Genomic DNA, 21,707 nt, shown 5'->3' with positions numbered 1-21,707 from the left:
GTGAAGTGTGAATGTGATTGTCACTTGAGTGGGGAGACCAAGGGTTGCTGGTTTAGGGGGAAAAAAAAAAGAGCCCTCTTGATTTGCTTTCCTCCTTGTCCCCAGTTTGTGTCGGGGACTGATTTTCTTGGATACTTACTCTCCACCCTCAAATACTAATTTCTGTTATGAGATTTTTAATACAGACACCAATCTTGAACCATTCATTGTTTTTCTATGTTGTGTGAGCACCTGTGACATTGCAAGCTCTTGATTGGTTCATAGGTAGCATGGAAGGCACTTCAAATTCGAGTACAGAATACCCTCACCTCCACCCCAAACTCAGAGCCCTCTTAGAGGTGTGCTGTTGTTGTCTGATGCTCCGATAGCTGCCTCCACCTCCATGGGTGGGTGGTCTCCCCACTGTAGCTGAATCTACTACAAGCAGGATGGGAGAAGGCATGGGCAGATGGACACATAGGGACCAAAGAATTAATGGAAAGGGGCAGAAACAGCATCCGCCTCCCAGCCCACAGAGGGGTAAAGGAGCTGCTCCTAGGTTGTGAAATGCTGTGCCCTCCCATCTCTCCATCAAAGCTGCCAACTGCTCCTCCAGGATCCTGCACTAATAGAGCAAATACATGTTCTCAATAGCACTGGCTTGGCCTCAATCCTCAGGCCAGAATTACTGTGGTGGAGTGAGTGCTGAGCCTTCCTGTTTCCCAGGCATAAAAGAACTGGGCCCGTGGCCTGTTGGCTTAGCCTCTGCCTACTTTGCTGCTCTGAAGAGAGAATCTTGAGCTGAGCTCTCACTGTGCTTCCATGGATTTTTGGCCAACATTTGTGGCCAGTGCCTGCTGGCACAGCTTCTTGAACCTTTAGGCAGAGAGAGGGAGCAGGGTCACAGCTGTGCTCCAAGGTATGTAGAGAGGTGGTGGGGACCAAAAGCTGTACGGGTCTGAAACCTCCGAAGAGGAGCTGGAATGGCAGGGCAGGTGAAGCAGACTCTTGAGCCTTACGTGTGCTGCCCTCTCAGGTGATGTGGCTATATCCCAGTCTGTTGGAGGGTGGCCTGGCTTTCCCAAGAGAAGCAGGTCATGCAGAGTATCCTCTGCTCAGGTTACCAGCTCCCAGACCCACCCCTAGGGAGCTGAAGGCAGCATTAGAAAATAATCAAATTTATTCTCTCTAGAGGACAGGGCCACCCCTCTCAGTTCTAGGGTGCCATCCATCCTTAAATAAACAGGAGAGGGATACCTGCTCATTCAGCAGGCGGACATTCAGGGGCACTGGGGGGCATCTCTGCCAGAGCTGGCTGCCCATCAGCCCCATCCCGAGGGCGGAAGACCAGCTCCCCAGCCTGCAGCACCTGCCCAGTGGGCCATGTGCCGCCTGGACCGTACTGCTGGTAGAAATCTGCGTCCGTCTGGAACATGACCAGTGCCTGGGCTGTGTGGATTCGCACGTGCTGCGCCAGACTGTTGGCATCCAGGAACTTGTCCCCACAGTAGTCACAGGCATAGAGGATGTGGGTGTTGGGGTCTGTGGGAGGTGGGGCTGTGGTCAGGATTGGAAGGTCCTGGACTCCACCAGCTTGCACACCCGAGGCGGCCCATCTCACCTTCTTCCTGTACTTGCTTCACAGCTTTGCTGATCTCGGCTTTAAGCACTTCTGTCTCGTCAGCGGTCACTGCAGCCCCCACTGGTACCACTGTGGGCAGAACCAGAAGGACCTAAGGCCAGAGGCTCCCACCTCCTTATTGGCATCCCACAGGACCGATCTTTTTTTTGCAGTCTGCCTGGGCTGGCTGGCAAGCTCTCTCCTCTTTCCCTCTCTCTCCCTTTCTTCCCTCTCTTCCCTCTCCCTCTGTCTCTCTCCCTCACCCCCCCACACCCATTGCCCATTTCTCGCGTGTGCACACAAACACACACACACACACACACACCCACTGCCCGCACCTGTCAGCTGAGTGACAGCTGTTGCTGCCAGTGCCTCCGTGGCCAGTGTGACCATGTCATCAACAGTGACCACGCTGACCTCACCACCCTCCTCTGGCTCCAGGATTTTGATGCCTGCCTTGCCCTGGTGCACAGTCTTCACATGGGAGCGCAAGTTATCCACTCGGTTGAAGCCACGACCACACTTGTCACACAGGTAAGGCTTCTCTCCTGGGGGGGGAGGCAAGGTTCTCTCCTGCCAATGGGGGGGTTAGGGGGGGAGCACCTCAGCTCCAGCCTCCCCAGCCACCCTTTTTATTTACAGTAGGAAGTGCTCTGGGGCGGCCTCCAGAGCTGCACAGAAGACTCGAGTGGTCTCTGCACCTTCTGAAGTCCTAAGAAAATGGGGTCCTCCTTTGAACTTAGTGCTCTCAAGGCCACCTGTCTGTAGCAAGTGCAAGTCTCCAGGGCTGGATCTGGGATTCCTCCCTTCCTCCCATCACGGCCACTAGAGCAAGGGTCAGGACAGGGCTGAAGGGTGGGTACATGCTCACCAGTATGGATGATGATGTGCTTGGACAAGTCCCCGACATTGACGAAGGCCTTACTGCAAACGCTGCACTTGTGAGGCCGGATGTTGTCATGGTGGCGAATGTGATTGGCCAACTGGCTGGACTGGACAAATCTGCAGAGGTGAACAGAAAGCAGCTTGCCCTGAAATGGGGTCAGCGAAGCTGGGCAGGTGGCCTCCTACATCAGCTTCTGGATTGGAGAGGACTCTGGGGAGCCAAGCTGCTCAGTTCCCTGCCAAGGTTGAGATTTGTCTTCTAACCCCTGGGGTGCCTGGGGTCCGGGACAGGGGTGCTCTGGACAGGGGTGACTGGGGGTGGGACAGCACCTCTTGCCACAGCGCTCGCAGACATAAGGCTTCTCCCCAGTGTGCTGGCGGACGTGGGCGATGAGGGAGCTGGCCTGGGTGAAGGCCTTGCCACATATCACACACTGGCAGGGCTTCTCACCTGGGGACAGAGGCAGGAGATGGTGTGGGTGCCAGCTTTTCCCAGGGCACCCAGATTCCCTGTCACTGCTGGCTGTGCTCACCCACCCGTGTGGATCCGGACGTGCCGCTGCAGAGCGCCAGGGTCTGCAAACTGCCGCTGGCAATGGATACACACATAGGGCTTCTCCCCGCTGTGGATCCGGAGGTGCCGCTTAAGGTTCCCTGCAGGGAGACCAAGGGCAGATCTGGCACTAGGGCACCACAGGTGGGTGAGGAGTGGAGAGCGTGTGATCAGCCCAGAGGCCCCACACCTACCTGAGGTGGTAAACTGCTTCCCACACTCTCGACACTTGAGGGGCCCATCTGCGATGTGGATCTTCAGGTGGGCCTTGAGGTTCCCCACCTGTGCCCAGAATTGGGGAGGGAGGAGTGATCATCTGTATTGCCCTAGAGAAATCGCTTCAGGGCCCCCTCAGAGTCCCTCCCACCTGCTGATCCTGGATCCTTTCAGGAGCAGGGGCCGGCTCTATCTTTCCTCAAGGCTGCTGGAATGTTCTAGGTCCAGCCATGAAAGAACCAGCCCACTCCTTTCTGGCCCAGTCTATTTGAACAGCCTGCCCCTCCTGGCTTCCTCGTGCCATGACACCCCAGTCCTAGGAGGCCTCTAGCCTTCTCCCACTGGCCTGTCAGGAGTGCCCTGCCCTCTGAGGCACCGCCTCACATCCCATCCCATTCTCACACCTGATTGAATTTCTTGTCACAGTGAGGGCACTTGTGCTCCTTGTCAGTGTCATGGGTCTCCAAGTGGCGCATCTTGGAGGTGGGGTCGGAGAAGGAGCGGCCACAGTAGTCGCACTGGTAGGGCTTCTCACCACTGTGCACGAGCTGGTGCCTCTTGAGGTTGCCCGAGGTGGTGAACAGCTTGCCACAGTCCTCGCAGCGGTAGCGCGCCTCGCCCGAGTGCCGCTTCTTGTGCAGGTTCAGCAGGCTGATGAGTCGGTAGCTCTTGCCACACTCCTCGCAGCTGTATGGCTTCAGCGGGCTGCCGGTGAGAGGCCACAGGGCAAGGGGATTCGCGGGGTTTCCAGCGGGCTGGGGTAGATAAGGGGAGGAGGCAGCCAGGAGCTGAGGGGCTCGTACCTATGGGTCTTCTCGTGGGCCTTGCAGGCCGCCGGGTCAGAGAAGGCCTTGCTGCACTCGCGGCAGGAGAAGGGCTTCTCACCCGTGTGGATGCGGATGTGCCTCTTGAAGTTCCCTGTGTGCGTGAACTCCTTCCCACAGTCCTGCAGGAGGGAGGCAGTGAGGCGGGGTCCAGCCAGGGCATGTACCCCCGAGGTGGGCACCCCGCAGCCATACCTCGCACTTGTGAATGACAGAGCCGTAGGCCTTGGACTCTGTGCGGTCACCATAAGTGCCTGAGCGCAAGCCCCGGGCCTCGGCGCCCAGCTCCTGCCCCGAGTCTGTGCTCGCAGACTCCTCACTCTCCTCAGGGGCCTCTCCTTTCTCCAGATGTAGCCCTTCTTCCTTGACCACAGTAGACAAGGCTACCTCCTCCTCTTCCTCCTCATGATCCTCTTCTCCTTTCCTGGCTGGCTCTACCTCCATCTCTGTGATGAGAAGGGCAGCACTCATGTGCTGGGGAGGGCAAGCAGGGGCTCCAAAGGGAGGGCTGGGCCATGGTGTCAGAGCGAGAGTCCAGTGGGGAGGTGCTTGCCTCATACACGGCCAATCCGAGTTAGACCGGATCCGAATCAGCACCACATTTGGTCCCACCTCTGTCCATCCCACCCCCCCAGGAGTAAGACCTGACATTGCCAGGTAAGGCCACAAAGCCAAAAAAATCAACAAAAACCAAACCGGAAAAATAAACCAACCAAAAGCAGAGGCAGACAAACCCTAGGCCACGTTAGGCCTGGCATCCCTGCACACATCCCTCTCTGCGGACTTTTGGCAAGAACCCCCCCCCCCCCCACTCCACTTCCCCAGCATTGGCTGGGAAGCACCCCACAGTGCTGGGTACTAGAAGTAGAAGTGTCTGGGCTGGTCAGCAGAGCCAGGAGTGGATGATAAAAGCAGGAAGGTGGATCTGGAGAGGGAGGGCCCTGTGTAGGCCAGGAGCAAAAAGGGCGAACCCAAGAGCTCTGTAGAAGGTACCTTGCTCAGAGCTCTCAGATAAGGCGGCCTCGGCAGCAGCCATGCCACTTGTGGGGTCGGGCTTGGGCTCCACTGGCAGCCGCTCCCGGGGGGCATCGGCCTTCTCTGTCGGCTCCACACCTGTGTTGGGGAGTGTGGGCATCAGCTGAAGGGGGGCACTCTGCCAGGTGCACAGGCCCTGGTGATGGCCACACCTTGGGGCTGGATCAGCACACAACCTGGCACAGGCTGTCTAAGGCCCTTCTCTACTTGAAACAGAGGCTGACAGCTAATGCCAGATGATGCTGGTTACTTGAGCTTGGAGCACCTGGGCTACTCCTTGCAACCCCTCTGCACCCACTCACCGTTGGCCATGCTCTCTGCCTGACCACCTCGCTCCTCCTTGAGCTCCCTGCCTGTGTTGTGGGGGACCCTGTTGCCGGGGGCCTCCAGCTCGCTCACTGCAGTGCACGCAGCCTTGTCCTCTTTGGTTCTCTTGTCAGCTCCTGGAGACAGACAGACAGACCTGCTGTTTCCAGAATTTGCTAGTTCCTCCAAGTCCTCCCCAGGGATGCAGCCTGGTCACAGGATCCCATATGTATCTGGCCCCCAGCTCTCTTTTAATCCCTGGAAATCTATCCAAGACAAGGAACAGAAGGTAGGTAGGTAGGTAGGTAGGTAGTTAGGTAGGTAGGTAGGTAGGGGTGTGTGTGTGTGTGTGTGTGTGTGTGTGTGTGTGTGTGTGTGTGTGTGTGTGTGTGTGTGTAGGGGTGTGTGTGTGTAGGGGTGTGTGTAGGTGTGTGTGTGTGTGTGTGTGGTAGGTAGGGGTGTGTATGGTAGGTAGGGGTGTGCGTGTGTGTGTGTGTGGTAGGTAGGGGTGTGTGTGTGTGTCCGGGATAATAAAAATAACAAGGCTATTGGGGCTCAATGTTCAGCTTTCAGGCATCATGCATAGCTCTCTGGAAAGGCTCCACACAAATCCCACCACCCCGGTCAGCAGTGAGCCTTCTCCAGGTGGTCAGAGGAGGGGCAGTGCAGATGGAGGGGAACATATAAGAGGAATTGCAGGAACTGCGATCCCCATATTCAAGGCCTTGAATCTGGCATGGCTCCCCCATTCTCTGGCAGCAGGTAAAGGGCAGGCAGAAGAGCCCCTCTGGTGGACTGTCCCAGAATTAACTGTGGTGGGTCCAGCACCACAAGACTGAATGTGAAAACTAAGCAAGAGAGATGACAGTGACAAGTGAGGCCCACCAACAGCCAACTGTTCAGGTGCACTCCACCCATTGGCTTACCTCCAATAGCTGGAGCCTCAGAGTTCTCACAAGGGATGGTGTCCCGCTCGTCCAATGACTTAAGAGCATGGCAGGCTATGATGATGTCCTGCATCTGCAGGAAGCTGGCCACAGCGAGCACATCGTCCACATTCTCAGAGCTCAGGCTTAGTTTAGCTGTGTACATAAACTCCAGCACCTGCCCCAGGCCTGCCAAGGACATTCAATGTCATGGACCCACCTCAATGCCGGCCCTGCTGCTCCATACCCCCCCCAAAACTATGAAATACCAGTGTCAAGTTACCATGGCCACCCTAGGAAATTCAGAGCAGTCCAAGGGTCCAAAGGGTGTGACACCAACCCAATATGGAAGTCATAGGCTGTGATGTGCATAATGGAAGGTTTCACACAAGGACAGGGGTATGCATGCCCATCTGGACAGTGCACAGATGGTGTGACCACCTGTCCTATGCACACTCCAAGCAGAGTATGTCAACATTGTCTTTCCTCATGGCTCCAGCTCAGCTGAACCTGATCTCCAAGCCAGTCACCTGACCTCTTTGGATCTTCATTCTCATATTTGTAAAATGGGGTACTTTCACTTTGCCTGACCTTTCTAGTTTGGGAGCCCAAGTCTAGAAGCAATTTCTTCCTCAATCGCAAGGCCTTCCTGACACCTACTACCCCAATTAACACTGGCTTCATCAGAGTGAATAGGGTTGACTTAGTGAAAATGGTTCCAGGTTCCCTCTGTAACTTGTTTGGAGCATTTTATGCTGGTTTTCCCCTGACCAACCCACTCCTAGTCAAAATAGGCCACAAGACGTGTTAAGTACTTGGTACCCACATATGCTTGGCTTGATTCCTGTGTGGGAGCATACCCCAGGTTGAAGGGGCTGCTTCCAGGGGGTCTTGTATGACCCAAGGCTAGCCACACTGCCAGTCCTCAGCCAGTGGGGCTCTGGACCCAATAGGGTACCTGCCGCGTTACTTATGTCCAGGTGCACCACGTCCTTCTGGTCCATGAAGAGCATCTTGAAGTACTCACTGCAGGCTGCCAAAACTGCTTTATGGGCCTTAAAATCCACACCATCCACCACAAAAGTGCAGTCGCACAAAAGTCCCAGCTGCCGCTGCTGATTCAGCTGTTCCAAGACATGCTGGCTGTGCTGGGGGAAATCCATGGCTGGGGAAAGCCCAAGAAGACCCTGGTTAGGCAGAGAAGGGACATACTAGGCCCCAATTTCCAGGCGAGAAATGCAGAGGACTGAAGATTCATGCAAGTCCACAATAAGGCAAAGCACTACAAACAAGACCACCAGGAGTATGGAGGGTTCTAGACTTAAGTCCAGGCAATTCTGAAAATCAAAATGCAGTGCATGGGCTGGAATAATAGTACAGCGGGTAGAATAGAAAAACAATACATGCTTTGTATGTGGACGACCTGTATCCCATCTGGTTCTCTGAGCACCACCAGGAATGATCCCAGAGTGCAAAGTCAGGAGTAACTCCCAAGTAGCACCGAGTGTGTCCTCAACTTTCCCGCTCCCCCCCAAAAAAAACCCACCATCACTAAAACCAAACTAAAAGCACCACAGAACCAATACAGAGATCTTTGGGACTTTGTCAGAACATAAACATCATTGTCAGCATTTCAAACACAGAAACAGCTTAAAGGTTTCTGTTTTATTGTTTGTTTTTTGTTTTGTTTTTTTTTTCTAGGAGAGTGCATGACAAAAATGTTAGAACTGACAATTAGAAGCATCTGGCTTTATGAAAAACTTTATCTTTTGTTTTGATTTCTTGACGGTGAAATAAATGTTTTTGGAGGACTGATGTTATATCCTAGCTATTTTAGGAATCAACCCTTCAGTTGCACCCTTGGTGGGGCTTCTTTGAAAGGCCCCTAAGCACTAGGTAGGATGTGTGTGTGTGGATACAGAGGAAACTATAAAATGTATGTGTGTGTGTATGCTTCTATAGCCTAGGCCACAATCTCTGGGAAAGACTTATTTTTATTTTATTTTACTTTATTTATTGTCTCTTGGACCACTCCTGGCTCTGCACTAAGGAATTACAATCATGGCTGATATAGGAGGCTAAGGATCGAGCGGGATCAGCCTCATGCAAGGCAAGTGCCCTACCCACTAGAATATGCTAAGCCTCCAGAGAAAGGCTTCATGCAATACAATGCAGAAAAATGTCACGGACAGGCAGGCTCATCAGGAAACAGCACAAGCCCTGGCAAAGGAAGTTCCTAAAACTGGTCTCTTCACCCCTTCCCCCTACCACCCAGTACCAGCCTCAGCTGAGAAAAACCAAGCCTGCCCTATAGACCCTACTCCAAAATAAGTGTCCCCTCTCCCAGAAGGTTCCAAAGCTCCATGCCCCTCTAGCCCTGGCCCAAGCACTGGTCACAAGTGCTTGTATCTTTCTTTCTGCTCCTCCGAACCTCTTCTCTGAGGCCCTGGATCTGCCCAGAACTGCCAAGACTGCTCATACCGCTCCCCTGTTACATCAGCCTCTTGAGGATGAGTCACCCCACATGGCTGTGCTGCTGAGGTGACCATGTATGGTTGTCTGGGTGCTGAGCTGCCTCAAAGGCCACACCCTCTCCTCCAAAACCCACCATGGGGTGACTAGAACTTCCAGAGGGTAGGGACTTGGAGGAGGGAATGAGGGAGGGCAGGACCAGTCTTAAGCAGTGCTGTGTTCAGGATACTCCCAGCCCACCCACCCAGGCTGTCCTTCAGCCTCCACAAATGGGCTCCCAGCCAGCACTGCTGCTTGGAACTCTGTTCCACTCACTACGTCTTGTCAGAGCTCTTAAAAGTGTGAGCAGGGAAGGGCCAGAAGCCAGCTTTGGCATGTATCAAGGTGAGGCCTTGCAGCAGCCAAGCCCTGGGTAACTGCTCCAGCACTAAACCAGCAGCCACTCCTTCGAGCTGTGTGCTACCACTACTACTGACAAGGGATCTGACAGAAAGTTCTCTGGCTTTCAAGTCTTGAGAAAAGCACATGCTTAACTTGAGGGACTGCTAACCCCAAAGATTTGGGGAACCTGGAAAAGAATCAATGTCCAACCTATGGGTTAATGGGCTAAGCACCCAAGCTGGGCCACCTCCTTAGGTCAGGGATAAGGGAGTCCCCACCAGGTTCAGAGGGGGACAGAAGAGGCTTAGGCCAAGCCAGCCCAGGAGACTTCTTCCCTTTGCTGAGAAACAGGAACCAGAGCAGATAGGGTGCACCTGCCTCTCAAACACTGGTCCCACCCTCTGACCTGAGGCCCAGGGGCAGAAAGGGGGCACCAGTAGCCAACAGCAGCATCTCCCAGGCTCAACAAGCACCAGTGATGCCTCCCTGAGCCCACACCGAGGTCTATCCATCAGGCTTCTTGGCTGCTGCCTGCTGATAGACAAGCTGTGGGTAGATGGCACTATTGACTCCCAGGGACCCTGCTAGTCATACTAGTGGTAGTTTCCAGGAAAACAGCCCCAAGCCATGGCACCTCCTCCATGCCATAGCCCAACTTAGCTCAGCTCTCCTCAGGGAAGACAGAGGCTGGCAAGGGGAGGCAGGTCCATGGGTGACTGTAGGGAGAGCTTGTCCCTTCTCTAACCTGCAGGAGAGCGGCCATGTTCTTTCCCCCAAATTAATGTCCACACTCTTGCCATGGCGACTGCCCAGAATGTGGGCTCTCCTGCTACATACAAGAGGATCAGCAGGAGGCTGGAGAGATAGCATGGAGGTAGGGCATTTGCCACGCACACAGAAGGACGGTGGTTCTAATCCCAGCATCTCATATGGTCCCCTGAGCCTGCCAGGAGCGATTTCTGGGCGTAGAGCCAGGAGTAAACCCTCAGCGCTGCTGGGTGTGACCCAAAAACCATAAACCAAAAAAACAAACAAACAAACAAAAAAACAGGGTCAGCAGGAAAATGGAGAATCCTTGAGGCAGCCTCCAAAACTGGTCCATGCTAGCAAAATGTAGGAAGAGAAACAACCTTCTGAGATGGGAGGCAGAAAGAGGAACTAAGAGTGAAGAAAAAGAAAATGGCTGCCAGCCCACAGATAAACTAAGTTTAGACAAGTCAATTTTCAGATTAGCCCCCTAGGTGTGGGAGCAGTAAAGGTTCCATCCAATACTCCCACAGGGAAGCTCTAGCACCTCACTTCCCTCCCCCATATGGTAGCTGGAGCTCAGGGACTCTAGGGCTGCCTTCCAGCCAAAAGCTCAAATCCACTAGCTGCTGTCTATTTAAAAAGATCAAAAGTCCCTTAGCTCCCCAAGGAGATGTGGTGAGTAGGGAATTCAGCAGCTTATTCTTTCCTTCATAGGGGCTGCATTAGAACAATATCACGCCCCCTTCTCTAACCTACGTCAGTGCTGGTCTTTAGTGACAGGAAGCCACCCAGATCTGGCTGAGGTTTATGGGCATCAGGGAGTAGTGAGAATATAGGAACAGAGGCGCCTGTCTGCACCCCACGTGGTACACAAGAAGCAGTCAGCAGTCCCAGTAAGTACTGCCAGGGCCAGAGAGATAGTACAACAGGTATCACTTGCCTTGTACACAGCTGACCAGGTTCAATCTCTGGAACTACATATGGTACTCCTAGCCCCACCAGAAAAACTCCCAAGCACAATTAGGAGTCAGCCCTGAGAACTGCAGAGTGTAGCCCCCAACCCTGCCCCACCCCAAAAGTGCACACCCAAATAAAGAATGAATAGCCCTTCAATGTCCTCTCACAGCCAGGTGCCACCCAAACTTACCAGAAAGAAAAAAGAAGTAATAAACTGCTGCTGGTCTAAGTCAGCATTTCATATGGCTCCCTGGGAAGTCCCAGGACATTCCATGGAGGACATAGGTTAGAAATTGTATACAAGGTCAAGGGGTTGGGGGAAGCCTGCAGCTCAAGACTAGAAGACTAAAAGGTATGGGGAGAAGGGCAAAGGAAGGAAACAAAGTTGGAAAAAACATTGAAAACTACCGAACTAAGTCACTGAATTTAGGTGGTTTGTTCACAGTGGAGGAGAATAATCCAGACAGGAAAACCATAGTAAAGAATGATTCACCAAAATAATTCAGTATAGCAGTTCTCTGGACACAGGGAGAGGCCAGCAGGAATCTTCTGAGATATCAGGAACATTGTTTGCTAGCTGGAGCACACCTTGATTGTCATTTAAACTTGGGGTTAAGACACTTTTTCATATGCCTTGTATGCAGCTAATCTGGGGTTCAATCCCTGGCACCATAAATGGTCCCCTTCAAGCAATGCCAGAGCCACCCCTGAGGATGGCCAGGTGTGCACCTCTTAATTAAATAGGTAAAGAAAAAAAAAAAGGGAAATAAAGCAGAAAACAATTAAAAGTACACACTTTGTATACTTAAGAGTTTTCAAAATTGAACAAAGATTAGAAGGAAATGGATTGGTGGATGTTACATTCAGTATATGTGATGATGTGGCACTTTCCAGCCCTGCTCTGGAGGTCTCACACATTGTCCCGTGATCCGGGACATCCAGCACAACTGCAAAAGCAGTGTTTTTGGGGGGTGGGGGAGAGATCTTCAAAAACACACCCATCTCTGTCCTTCCGTTCCAAAACACCTACAAACCACAGACACAGAAAAAGTTCATGAACTTCACATTGCTCTGTCCAGTCAATTCTAATCACAGGCTCCCCTAAATAAGAGGGCACTGTGTGTCTATTGAACAGGCTGAGCCTACAGTGCCAGATGTGGCCTGGCCCATGCTCTAGTTCTAGAAACTAGGAACCTGGTTGATCTGGAAGCCAAGTCACACGATTTCTAAGCCACAGAGATTGGTTGGGCCCAAGTGATACCGCAACAGATATCTCTTGTACACTGCTAACCTGGGTTAGACTAAGAGTACCCTATAAGGTCCCCTGAGTCTGCCAAAAGTGAGCACTGAGCACTGCCATGTGTGGCCTCAAAACGAACAGTAAGCTGTAGGCACTGGCAAGGAGGTTCAGCACCAAAGAGGCAGCAGACGTTCAGGGGCCATGTCAGTGGGATCTGAATCTGATTTCTAGGAACAGGCAGGGTCGAGTTGGGGGGTCATCTCCAGCAGTTTCCCTGCTCTCAGAGTTGGGTGAGGAGAGCTGCCTCCCTCATGGGGTTCTATGAAAGCATTAGGCTGGGGTTATCCTGGCACACCAAATGCCCAACAAACTTGTTACAGAGCGGATGTGCAGATGACAATTTGCAGATATAGATTATATCATCGAGTTTCTACAGGCCCCTGGCCCGTCTATGCTGTGTGCACTCGATAACTGTTCAGTAGCTTGACCTGCTTAGAAGTCGTAACCATGACCCATTACTTTTCAAAATGGAACCTGGGAAAGCCCTGGAGTCCAGCAACCATTAAGAGAGAGAGGAGGGAGGGGTAGCAGGTAAGAACCACACAGCAGTTTTTTCTGCTGGGAAAGCATTTGACATGGTACTGCTACTGGGTCAAAGCCCAAGAGTGCTCCCAGGGAAAGTAGGAGCACCTGCCCCAGAGGCCTAATGGGGCCACAATGCACAGCTCCATCTCACAGACAAATGGGCTCTGTCACAAATGAAACAGGCCCTAGGTCATTAGCAGAGAAGCAGATTGCCCACTCAGCTGCACAGACATAAACCATTACTCCAAGAAACAGAATTGCCTGCTACAAGGAGAGCCTGATGTTGAGATAAGTGTCTTTGGCTCCCCAGAGATGCTGTACCCAATTTTGAGCATGGGCACGGCACAGCCATTTGGTGTCCATGGAACAGGGAGCTCCTGAAAGCAGGTGAAAAGAGCAGCACTGGGATTCTAAGTTGCTTCGAGTTCCTGATTTTCTAGAAATACAGGGGCCGGGCGGTGGCGCTAAAGGTAAGGTGCCTTCCTTGCCTGTGCTAGCCTTGGATGGACCTCGGTTCGATCCCCGGTGTCCCATATGGTCCCCCAAGCCAGGAGCAACTTCTGAGCACATAGCCAGGAGTAACCCCTGAGCATTACCGGGTGTGGCCCAAAAACCAAAAAAAAAAAATACAGGTGACTCCTGGATATGGCTTAGCCCTCCCAAACTCAGGCCAAGGTAATGAAACTGACCTGCCGGTGCCCCATCCCAGCCTGTCCTCAAAAGTGTGACACAGCATAGAAGTGAAACCCAACCAAACATCACCCAGCTCAGTAGACACTGTTCCTAAGCTTGAACTTCACAAACTATTTATTTTATATTTTACCATGGGGAAGGGGGAGGGGGATTGGGCAACACACAGGGCTTATTACTGTTCTGCACTCAGAGATCATTCCCAGGGCTCAAGGGACCATATGGGGAACCAGAGACCTAACTCAGGTCAGCAGCTGCATGTAAGGCAAAATGCACCTGCCTGCTATACTATCTCTTCCATCTCACATACTTTGCTTTTTTTTTTTGGGTGGGGGGCTTGGGCCACACTGGTAGCGCTCAGGGGTTACTCCTGACTCTGCACTCAGAAATCATTCCTGGCAGGCTTGGGGGACCATATGGGATGCTGGGGATTGAACCCAGGTCAGTCCAGGTTGCCTCATGTAAGGCAAACGTTCTAGCACTGTGCTATCACTCTAGCCCCATCTAACTCACTTTTATATAGACCTGGTTCTACTAATCCCATATTCCAAAGCTGCTTACAATAGTATTCTTGGGGCTTGAGAGATAGTAGAACAGAGAAAGCACTTGCCTTGTACACAGCTTACCTGTGCTTGATTCTGGGCCCTACATATGATTCTCCAAGTACTGCCAAGAGTGATCCAAGAGCACAGAGCCTGGAGTAAGCCCTGAGCAGCACTGGGTGATGCCTCCAAACAAAACGTACTACCTTGCAGTATTCCTGCACTCCTGGATAGTACCCCACACACACATACCCCTTAAGAATCACTGTCACCATCTACATATCCAACCAGCCAAGATGCAAAAGATTAGCATTGCTGAGGCTTGTATTATTTTTAGAGACTCTGTTTTTTTTTTTTTTTTTCCTTTTTTGTCTAGGATAGCGTCCTGGTTCTTCAGCCAGAAGTCGCTCCTGGGAGGCTCGTGGGACCATAGGGGAGGTAGGGATTCGAACCACGGTCTGTGTTGGGTCAGATGCGTACACCATAGCCACTCTTAGGTTTGTATTATTTTTAAAACTGTTTTTTTAAGACACTGTTTTTGGGGGAGGGAAATCTAATCTCTGAAAAACATAAAATTAAATTGCAAGCCAGTTTAGAACCTATTCTGCTAAAATTAGCTCAGGTAACCCTTGAAATATGACTCGGTAAATTAAGGGCTTTCTGGGGCCGGAGAGATAGCATGGAGGTAAGGCGTTTGCCTCTCATGCAGGAGGTCATCGGTTCGAATCCCGGCGTCCCATATATGGTCCTCCCGTGCCTGCCAGGAGCAATTTCTGAGCCTGGAGCCAGGAATAACCCCTGAGCACTGCCGGGTGTGACCCAAAAACCACAAAAAAAAAAAAAAAAAAAATTAAGGGCTTTCTATTGAAAGACAGAATGAGAACAAGTGAAACTTGCAGTGTCTGCTCTAATCATCCTCTCCACAGCCTGCTCTAATACCCACTGCAAAAAACCTTTCTGAGCAACATACACACAGCCTGAGATTAAACCCACACTTGTTGTGTACCTTGTCTCTTTTTCACTAGTATTTTTTGAGGTGGAGGTAAGGAAGGGGGAGAAATGAGAACCTACTCCCATCCTCCAGGTAGCGGTTTGCATTATCTGCCCCAGGACACTGTTCTCTAATGTTCACAAACAGCCTGAGGGTGCAGAATAGTACATCCAGTCTTTTTTTTTTTGGTTTTTGGGTCACACCCGGCGGTGCTCAGGGGTTACTCCTGGCTGTCTGCTCAGAAATAGCCCCTGGCAGGCACAGGGGACCATATGGGACACCGGGATTCGAACCAACCACCTTAGGTCCTGGATGGACCAGCTGCTTGCAAGGCAAACACCGCTGTCCTATCTCTCCGGGCCCTCTTTTTTTTTTTTTTTTTTTAATTTTTTAAAATAAATATTTAAGCACTGTGATTACAAGTATGTTTGTAGTTGGGTTTGAGCTATGGCATCCAGTCTTCTTGAGCTAATTTACAACTGCAGGTCAAAATATCCTGAGATCCCTGACAAAAATGTTTCTTGTACTTTTGGAGCTTGCTAACCAAGAAAATAGTAGACAAAACTCACCATGAAAGAAGAATTTCAGAAGCCAGGTGGTGGCGCTAGAGGTAAGGTGCCTGCCTTGCCTGCACTAGCCTTGGATGGACCGTGGTTCGATTCCCCGGCATCCCAAATGGTCCCCCAAGCCAGGAGCGACTTCTGAGCGCATAGCCAGGAGTAACCCCTGAGCATCACTGGGTGTGGCCCAAAAACAAAAAACAAAAAACAAAAAAAAAAAGAATTTCATTCTACAGACCATAATAGCATCTATACACATTACTGAAAGATTTTCACAATATTAAGAAAACCTGTGGTGAGGGGCCGGTGAGGTGGTGCTAGAGGTAAGGTGTCTGTCTGCCTCACAAGCGCTAGCCAAGGAAGGACCACGGTTCAATCCCCCCCCCCCCCCACGTCCCATATGGTCCCCCCAAGCCAGGGGCAATTTCTGAGCGTTTAGCCAGGAGTAAACCCTGAGCATCAACGGTGGCTCCAAAAACCAAAAAGAAAAAGAAAAAGAAAAAGAAAACCTGTGGTAAGATATGGCTGTACCACTTATGACTACTATGTTTTCACTCAGGTTTTTCAGCCCATGCATTAACTAAGAAACAGACACAGGAAAGGGATCAAAGCATTTGCACTAACATTTAAGGAGTGCCTAGACTTTGCTTGTCTTAAGTGCTACTGTATCAGCTCTGAGTCAAGGAGGAAAGTCACTTATGCTGGGAGTGAAGTGGTAGCACAGTGGTAGGGTGTTTCTGTTGCACAGAGCTGACCGAGGATGGATATGGGTTCGATCCCCAGCACCCTAGATGGTCCCCCGAGCCAGGAGTGATTTCTGAGCGCAGAGCCAGGAGTAACCCCTGAATGCCTCTGGGTGTGCCCCCCCCAAAAGAAATGCACATATGTCAGATTTTAAGTGCTGTACAGGGGCTGGAGAGATAGCATGGAGGTAAGGCGTTTGCCTTTCATGCAGAAGGTCATTGGTTGGTCTGATGGCAGTGGTTTATCAGAACTTATTAACGTTAGTATCACAAAAGTTGGTATATAACCCCCCCCCCACACTGCTCAATTTGACCAGAAGGTCATTGGTTCAAATCCCGGCATCCCATATGGTCCCCCAAGCCTGCCAGGAGCGATTTCTGAGCCTGGAGCCAGGAGTAACACCTGAGCGCTGCTGGGTGTGTCCCAAAACCCAAAGTAAATAAATAAATAAATAAATAAATAAATAAATAAATAAATAAATGCTATACAGAAAAACAAAGTTAGCTGATGGGAGAGACAGAGGCTATTTCATATTTAAGACAATGGTCTGAGGCCAGAGTGATAGCACAGTGGGTGGGGTGCTTGTCTTGCACACAGCTGACCCAGGTTCAATCCCTGGCATCCTATAGGGTCTCCAGAGTGCCACCAGGAGTAATCCCTGAATACCAGTGTGTGTGAACCAAAAAGAAAAAAAAAACAACGAAAGGACACACACACACACACACACACACACACACATGCAAAGAAAGAAGAATCAAGATAGATGATCCTGAGGAAGTGACATGTAAGCAAAATACTGTATAAAGTGGCAGAACAAGAGAAGCCTGTGACTGACACAAAAGCACAGGCCCTGAACCCCACCCTCTGGCCCCCACTTATGTGCCTGGAGTGGTAGCAGAGGTCACAGGCAGGTTTCTATTTCTGAAAGGTTCCCTAGTTGCAGTAGCAGTCAGAGGACAAGATCATAAAGCAAAACAAACAAGTTAAAAAGTCCCATGGCACTGGAACCTGGTGAATAATGGGAGAGCTTGGGAGCTGATGCAGGAAGGCTGGGCTGGTGCCCAAAATCTCACACCCATTTACATCTCACACACAAGACACACAAGTGCCCCCCTCCCAACTGCAATATCCTGTAAAGGTTTCTGTACTTTTGGGAGGATGGGGCAGGTACAGGATTGAACCCAGGGCCTCAAGCATATGAAACACTGCTCTACCACAAAGCCTCTTCCTTGAAATATTTTGGGTGTTTATTTGAGGGGGTGGGGTCACATCTGGCAATGCTAAGGCTACTTCCAGCTCTGTGCCTGGGGGTTATTCCTTTGCTTAAGGGGGACCATGCAATATCAGGGATCAAGTCTGGGCCTCCTGCCTAAAAAGCATGTGCTCAGTCTGCATCCCTCCCTCCATCCCTCTTTTTTTTTTTTTTGGTCACACCTGGTGGCATTCAGGGGTTACTCATGACTCTGCACTCAGAAATTGGTCTTGGCAGGCTCGGGGGACCATACGGGATGCCAGGATTTGAACCGCTGTCCATCCTGGATTGGCTACTTGCAAGGCAAACGCCCTGCCACTGTGCTATCGCTCTGGCCCCTTCATCCCTCTTTTCCTTCTAAATTCTCAGTGCCTCTTCTTGGAGAAGCTCAAAATGTCTTAGTAATTGGCTCCTGCAAGAGAAGTTGGGCCATACAGAGTGCACAAAGCCACCAAGCCCGCGGGGACATTCTCTGTCATACATTCCAAAGACAATGACATTTCCAGATACCCTTGAAGAATATAAAGGGGTCCCTCCTGGGACCAAATGAGGGTGTAAAGTGGCTACAGTTTTCATTGGATAGACTTTCTGTGTTACATTTTTACCATCTGCAAACATGGGCTATTAAAAGCTCAAACAAAAACAATAAAAGGAGACAGAAAGAAAATTGTGCGCAAAGCTTGGTTCGTTTCTTTCTATCACAAAACCTTTAAGACATTTTCTGCAAGAAAGACCTCGTGACTGAAACCTCAATTGGGGAAAAAAGAAAACAATAATGTTCTCTTTGGGGAAATGAAGAAAGAGTCATTTGCAACAAGAATGTATCACTTGGGAAAATTTTGTGTGAATTCCTGCAGAGGACACACTGATGAAACCTTGGAACAGCAGTGGGGGGCTTTTTCCAGACACAGCTGGTCCCCTGGCACTGTGATGAAGCCAAGCCTCTCTCCATGGGGACACTGCACACAGCTCTGCAAGCAGCAGCAGGAGGGGGCCTGACACCCCAGCCTTAGCATCCAGTCAACGCCAAGCAAGGAATCTCAGGCAAAAGCATCATGATTTTTTACTCCTGTACAAGGGAGGATAACTTAAAAGGAACCTCAATGCTTTAATCTCAGCCCTATTTTTGAAAACAGATATAAAAAAAAAATCTCATCTAAAAAAAAAGACTTTAGGGGCCTGAGTGTAGGGCATTTGCCTTGCACATGGCCAACCAAGGACGAGCCTGGGTTCAATCCCTGGTATCCCAAATGATCCCCTAAGCCTGCCAGGAGCTATTTCTGAGTGCAGAGCCAGGAGTAACCCCTGAGCACTGCTGAATGTGGCAAAACAAACAAACAAACAAATGAACAGACAAAAAATGCTAACTATTTTAAAAAAATCATTCTTTGATGGATCAGGAGAGAGTTCAAATTACAGAGCACATTATCTGATGTGTTGTAATGCCCTGGGTTCAATTCTCAGTACAGCCTGGCCCCTAAAAAACTGACAACGTCTGACAGCCCAGGGGTAAGGTTCTTGCCTTGCATTTGGGCAACAGTCCCCTGAATAGAATCAGGAGTGCTATAGAAACATAGTTGGGGTGTCCCAACAATACCACCCCGCTAAAAAAAAGGGCAACAATAACAAAATGGCCAATGGTAACGGTCCTGAGAATTGATCTACAGAAATGAATTCACCAAGGGGGTGAAGATGGGTGGGAAGGGAACTTGAGATACTGGTGGAGAGATGTTGACAATCTGCTAGTGGGGGTGGTGTTGGGACACCGTATGCCTAGAACTCTTATTATTCAAAGTAGTGTAAGTCATATGCCTAAATAAAAATTAAAGAAAAACAATATTTCTTTTTATTAAAAAAAAAAAAAAGCCAACACCTTAGAAAAAAAGTACAATGGGGAAGGAAGTTTCCTTGCATATGTCTGACCCTGAACCCCATATGGTCCCTGAACCCTGCCAGAGTAATCCCTAACAGATAAACAAATAAAAAAAACACCCTAGGGGATTAAGAAAGTACAAGCTGTAAATAAATAGTTACAACAGGGGCTGGAGTGACAGTGATAAATTGATTGCTTTGCATGGGCAGCCGACCCAGGATCAATCCCTGACATCCAATATGGTCCCTCTGAGTCTACTAGGAGTGAACCCTTTGTGCAGTCAGGAGTAAGCCCTAACTAAGCACAGCCAGGTGTGGATCAAACCAAAATAAATCACAATAAAAATAGTTACAACATGTTCAACGGATAAGGAATTAGTATTAATTCAAACAGCAAGAAATAGTACAGGAGAAATAATACAGCGGGTAGGATGTTTGCCTTGCATGTGGCCAACCTGGCTTAATCCCTGGCTCTCCATTTGGTCCCCACTAGGAGTGATGCATGAGAGTAGAACTGGGAGTAAGCCCTAAGCACCCTGGGTATGGCCCCCAAACAAAAACAAAAACAAACAAACAAAAAACATGGCACCAGCTAATTAGTATAGGGCTTAAAAAATAAATTGCTGGGGCCGGAGAGATAGCACAATGGCATTTGCCTTGCAAGCAGCTGACCAAGGACCTAAGGTGGATGGTTCGAATCCCGGAGTCCCATATGATCCCCCGTGCCTGCCAGGAGCTATTTCTGAGCAGATAGCCAGGAGTGATCCCTGAGTACTGCTGGGTGTGGCCCAAAAACAAAACAAAACAAACAAAAAATTGCTTGTAGGCAGCCACCTTGATTCAATCCTGGCAGCACATACATATGGTCCCCCCAAGTACTGAGCAAAGAGCCAGGAGTAGCGCCTAAACAGTGGTAGATGTGACCAAACTCTCTAACCCTCCAAAAAAAAAATGAACAAGCAAACAAAAAGTTGGCTAGTTGGCTGGTCAAGTATCTAAGTGGCAGTGTGGAGAGATAAGTTGCTTGGGTAGTATGCAGAAGACCAACCCAGGTTCAACCTCTAGCACTGTTTATGGACTCCTGACTAACACGAGTGATCCCTGAGCACAGCCCACAAAAATTACCATAAAAACACATAAAAATTCAGTATGGGGCCAGAGTGATATTACTACTATGGATAGAGCACTCCCCTTGTAAGTGGCTGTTCTGGGTTTGAACCCCAGCATCTCATATGGTCCCCTAGCATAGCCAGAAGTAATCCCTGAATGCAGGGCCAGGAATAACCCCTGAACATTGGTGGTCCAAAAACTAATAAAAAAAAAAGTTACTCTTAAAATAAAAAGTCACTCAACTCAGCAAAAATCAAAAAATGTAAATCAAAACCAAATGAAGTCTTTTTGAATTTCCTCATTTTGGAAAAAAAAAAAGTTGGCTTCTACTAATACTGTTGTTGGGAGGACATAGAGCAAACAGGACTATGGATAAATGAGGACTGAGAAACCCACTCTGGAAACAACTGGGTTAACTGGTTAGATTAGGGCCACACAACTCCTATGACTCATTGCTGCTCCCAGGTGCTCTCCTGACCCAGCCAGTGCACAGGCCAAGGACCCATCAGAATAGCTGCAAACCCCAGAAAAAAGCCAAAGATTAACCAACAATAGAAAGAACAAAGAAATACAACACAGCAGTACTCATCGGTGAAGATGAAATACAACAATATGACATGATTAATCCATCTCAAGAACGTAAGTTGATCAAAAGATGTAAATCATGCCAAAAACAATAGGATTACACTAAATTCTAGAATATGTAGATTAGGCTCTAGGCACTTGAATGAGGCTGACCCAGCACCATATATGGGTTCCCTGAGCATCAACAGAAGTGATCCCTGAGGAGAGCCAGGAATAAGCCCTGAGCACCGCCATGTACCCAAATTCATGCCCCACTCCCCAAATGCAAAAATGAAACAATACAATTTTTTTTTTTTTTTTTTTTTGGTTTTTGGGCCATACCCGGCGGTGCTCAGGGGTTACTCCTGGCTGTCTGCTCAGAAACAGCTCCTGGCAGGCACGGGGGACCATATGGGACACTGGGATTTGAACCAACCACCTTAGGTCCTGGATTGGCTGCTTGCAAGGCAAACACCGCTGTGCTATCTCTCCGGGCCCTAAACAATACAATTTAACTATACCTGTAAGACTACAAAGAAAGGTGAAAGGATAAGAGCAAAATTCAATCCTTCCCCTGGAGTTAGGCATGGCACAAAAAGTGGGAGACTCTGTCCTAAAGAAGCAGTTAACAGAATCTGAAGTCATAGTACAA

At 49.9% G+C, this 21,707-nt stretch overlaps 1 protein-coding gene across 1 annotated transcript in view; it reads right to left on the bottom strand.

Moving 5' to 3' along the window:
• Nucleotides 1-1,141: 1,141 nt before the first annotated feature.
• Nucleotides 1,142-21,707, bottom strand: part of ZBTB17 (zinc finger and BTB domain containing 17) — a 31,102-nt gene continuing 10,536 nt past the window's right edge. Inside the window, exons 3-16 of the mRNA XM_049771982.1 lie at nucleotides 7,304-7,510; nucleotides 6,346-6,534; nucleotides 5,416-5,556; nucleotides 5,072-5,191; nucleotides 4,274-4,524; nucleotides 4,058-4,200; nucleotides 3,659-3,959; nucleotides 3,233-3,320; nucleotides 3,023-3,139; nucleotides 2,816-2,936; nucleotides 2,472-2,602; nucleotides 1,939-2,148; nucleotides 1,601-1,690; nucleotides 1,142-1,521 (exon numbers count right to left, since the gene is read on the bottom strand). Of these exons, the coding sequence (XP_049627939.1) occupies nucleotides 1,241-1,521; nucleotides 1,601-1,690; nucleotides 1,939-2,148; nucleotides 2,472-2,602; nucleotides 2,816-2,936; nucleotides 3,023-3,139; nucleotides 3,233-3,320; nucleotides 3,659-3,959; nucleotides 4,058-4,200; nucleotides 4,274-4,524; nucleotides 5,072-5,191; nucleotides 5,416-5,556; nucleotides 6,346-6,534; nucleotides 7,304-7,508 (2,388 nt within the window). The 5' untranslated portion in view covers nucleotides 7,509-7,510 and the 3' untranslated portion in view covers nucleotides 1,142-1,240. The remainder of the gene's footprint in view (nucleotides 1,522-1,600; nucleotides 1,691-1,938; nucleotides 2,149-2,471; nucleotides 2,603-2,815; nucleotides 2,937-3,022; nucleotides 3,140-3,232; nucleotides 3,321-3,658; nucleotides 3,960-4,057; nucleotides 4,201-4,273; nucleotides 4,525-5,071; nucleotides 5,192-5,415; nucleotides 5,557-6,345; nucleotides 6,535-7,303; nucleotides 7,511-21,707) is intronic.

Source organism: Suncus etruscus, chromosome 4 (genome assembly GCF_024139225.1).
Source record: "Suncus etruscus isolate mSunEtr1 chromosome 4, mSunEtr1.pri.cur, whole genome shotgun sequence".
Classification (NCBI taxonomy): domain Eukaryota; kingdom Metazoa; phylum Chordata; class Mammalia; order Eulipotyphla; family Soricidae; genus Suncus; species Suncus etruscus.
Note: the sequence above shows the minus strand (reverse complement) of the source record. Positions and strands in the feature narration are given on the sequence as shown.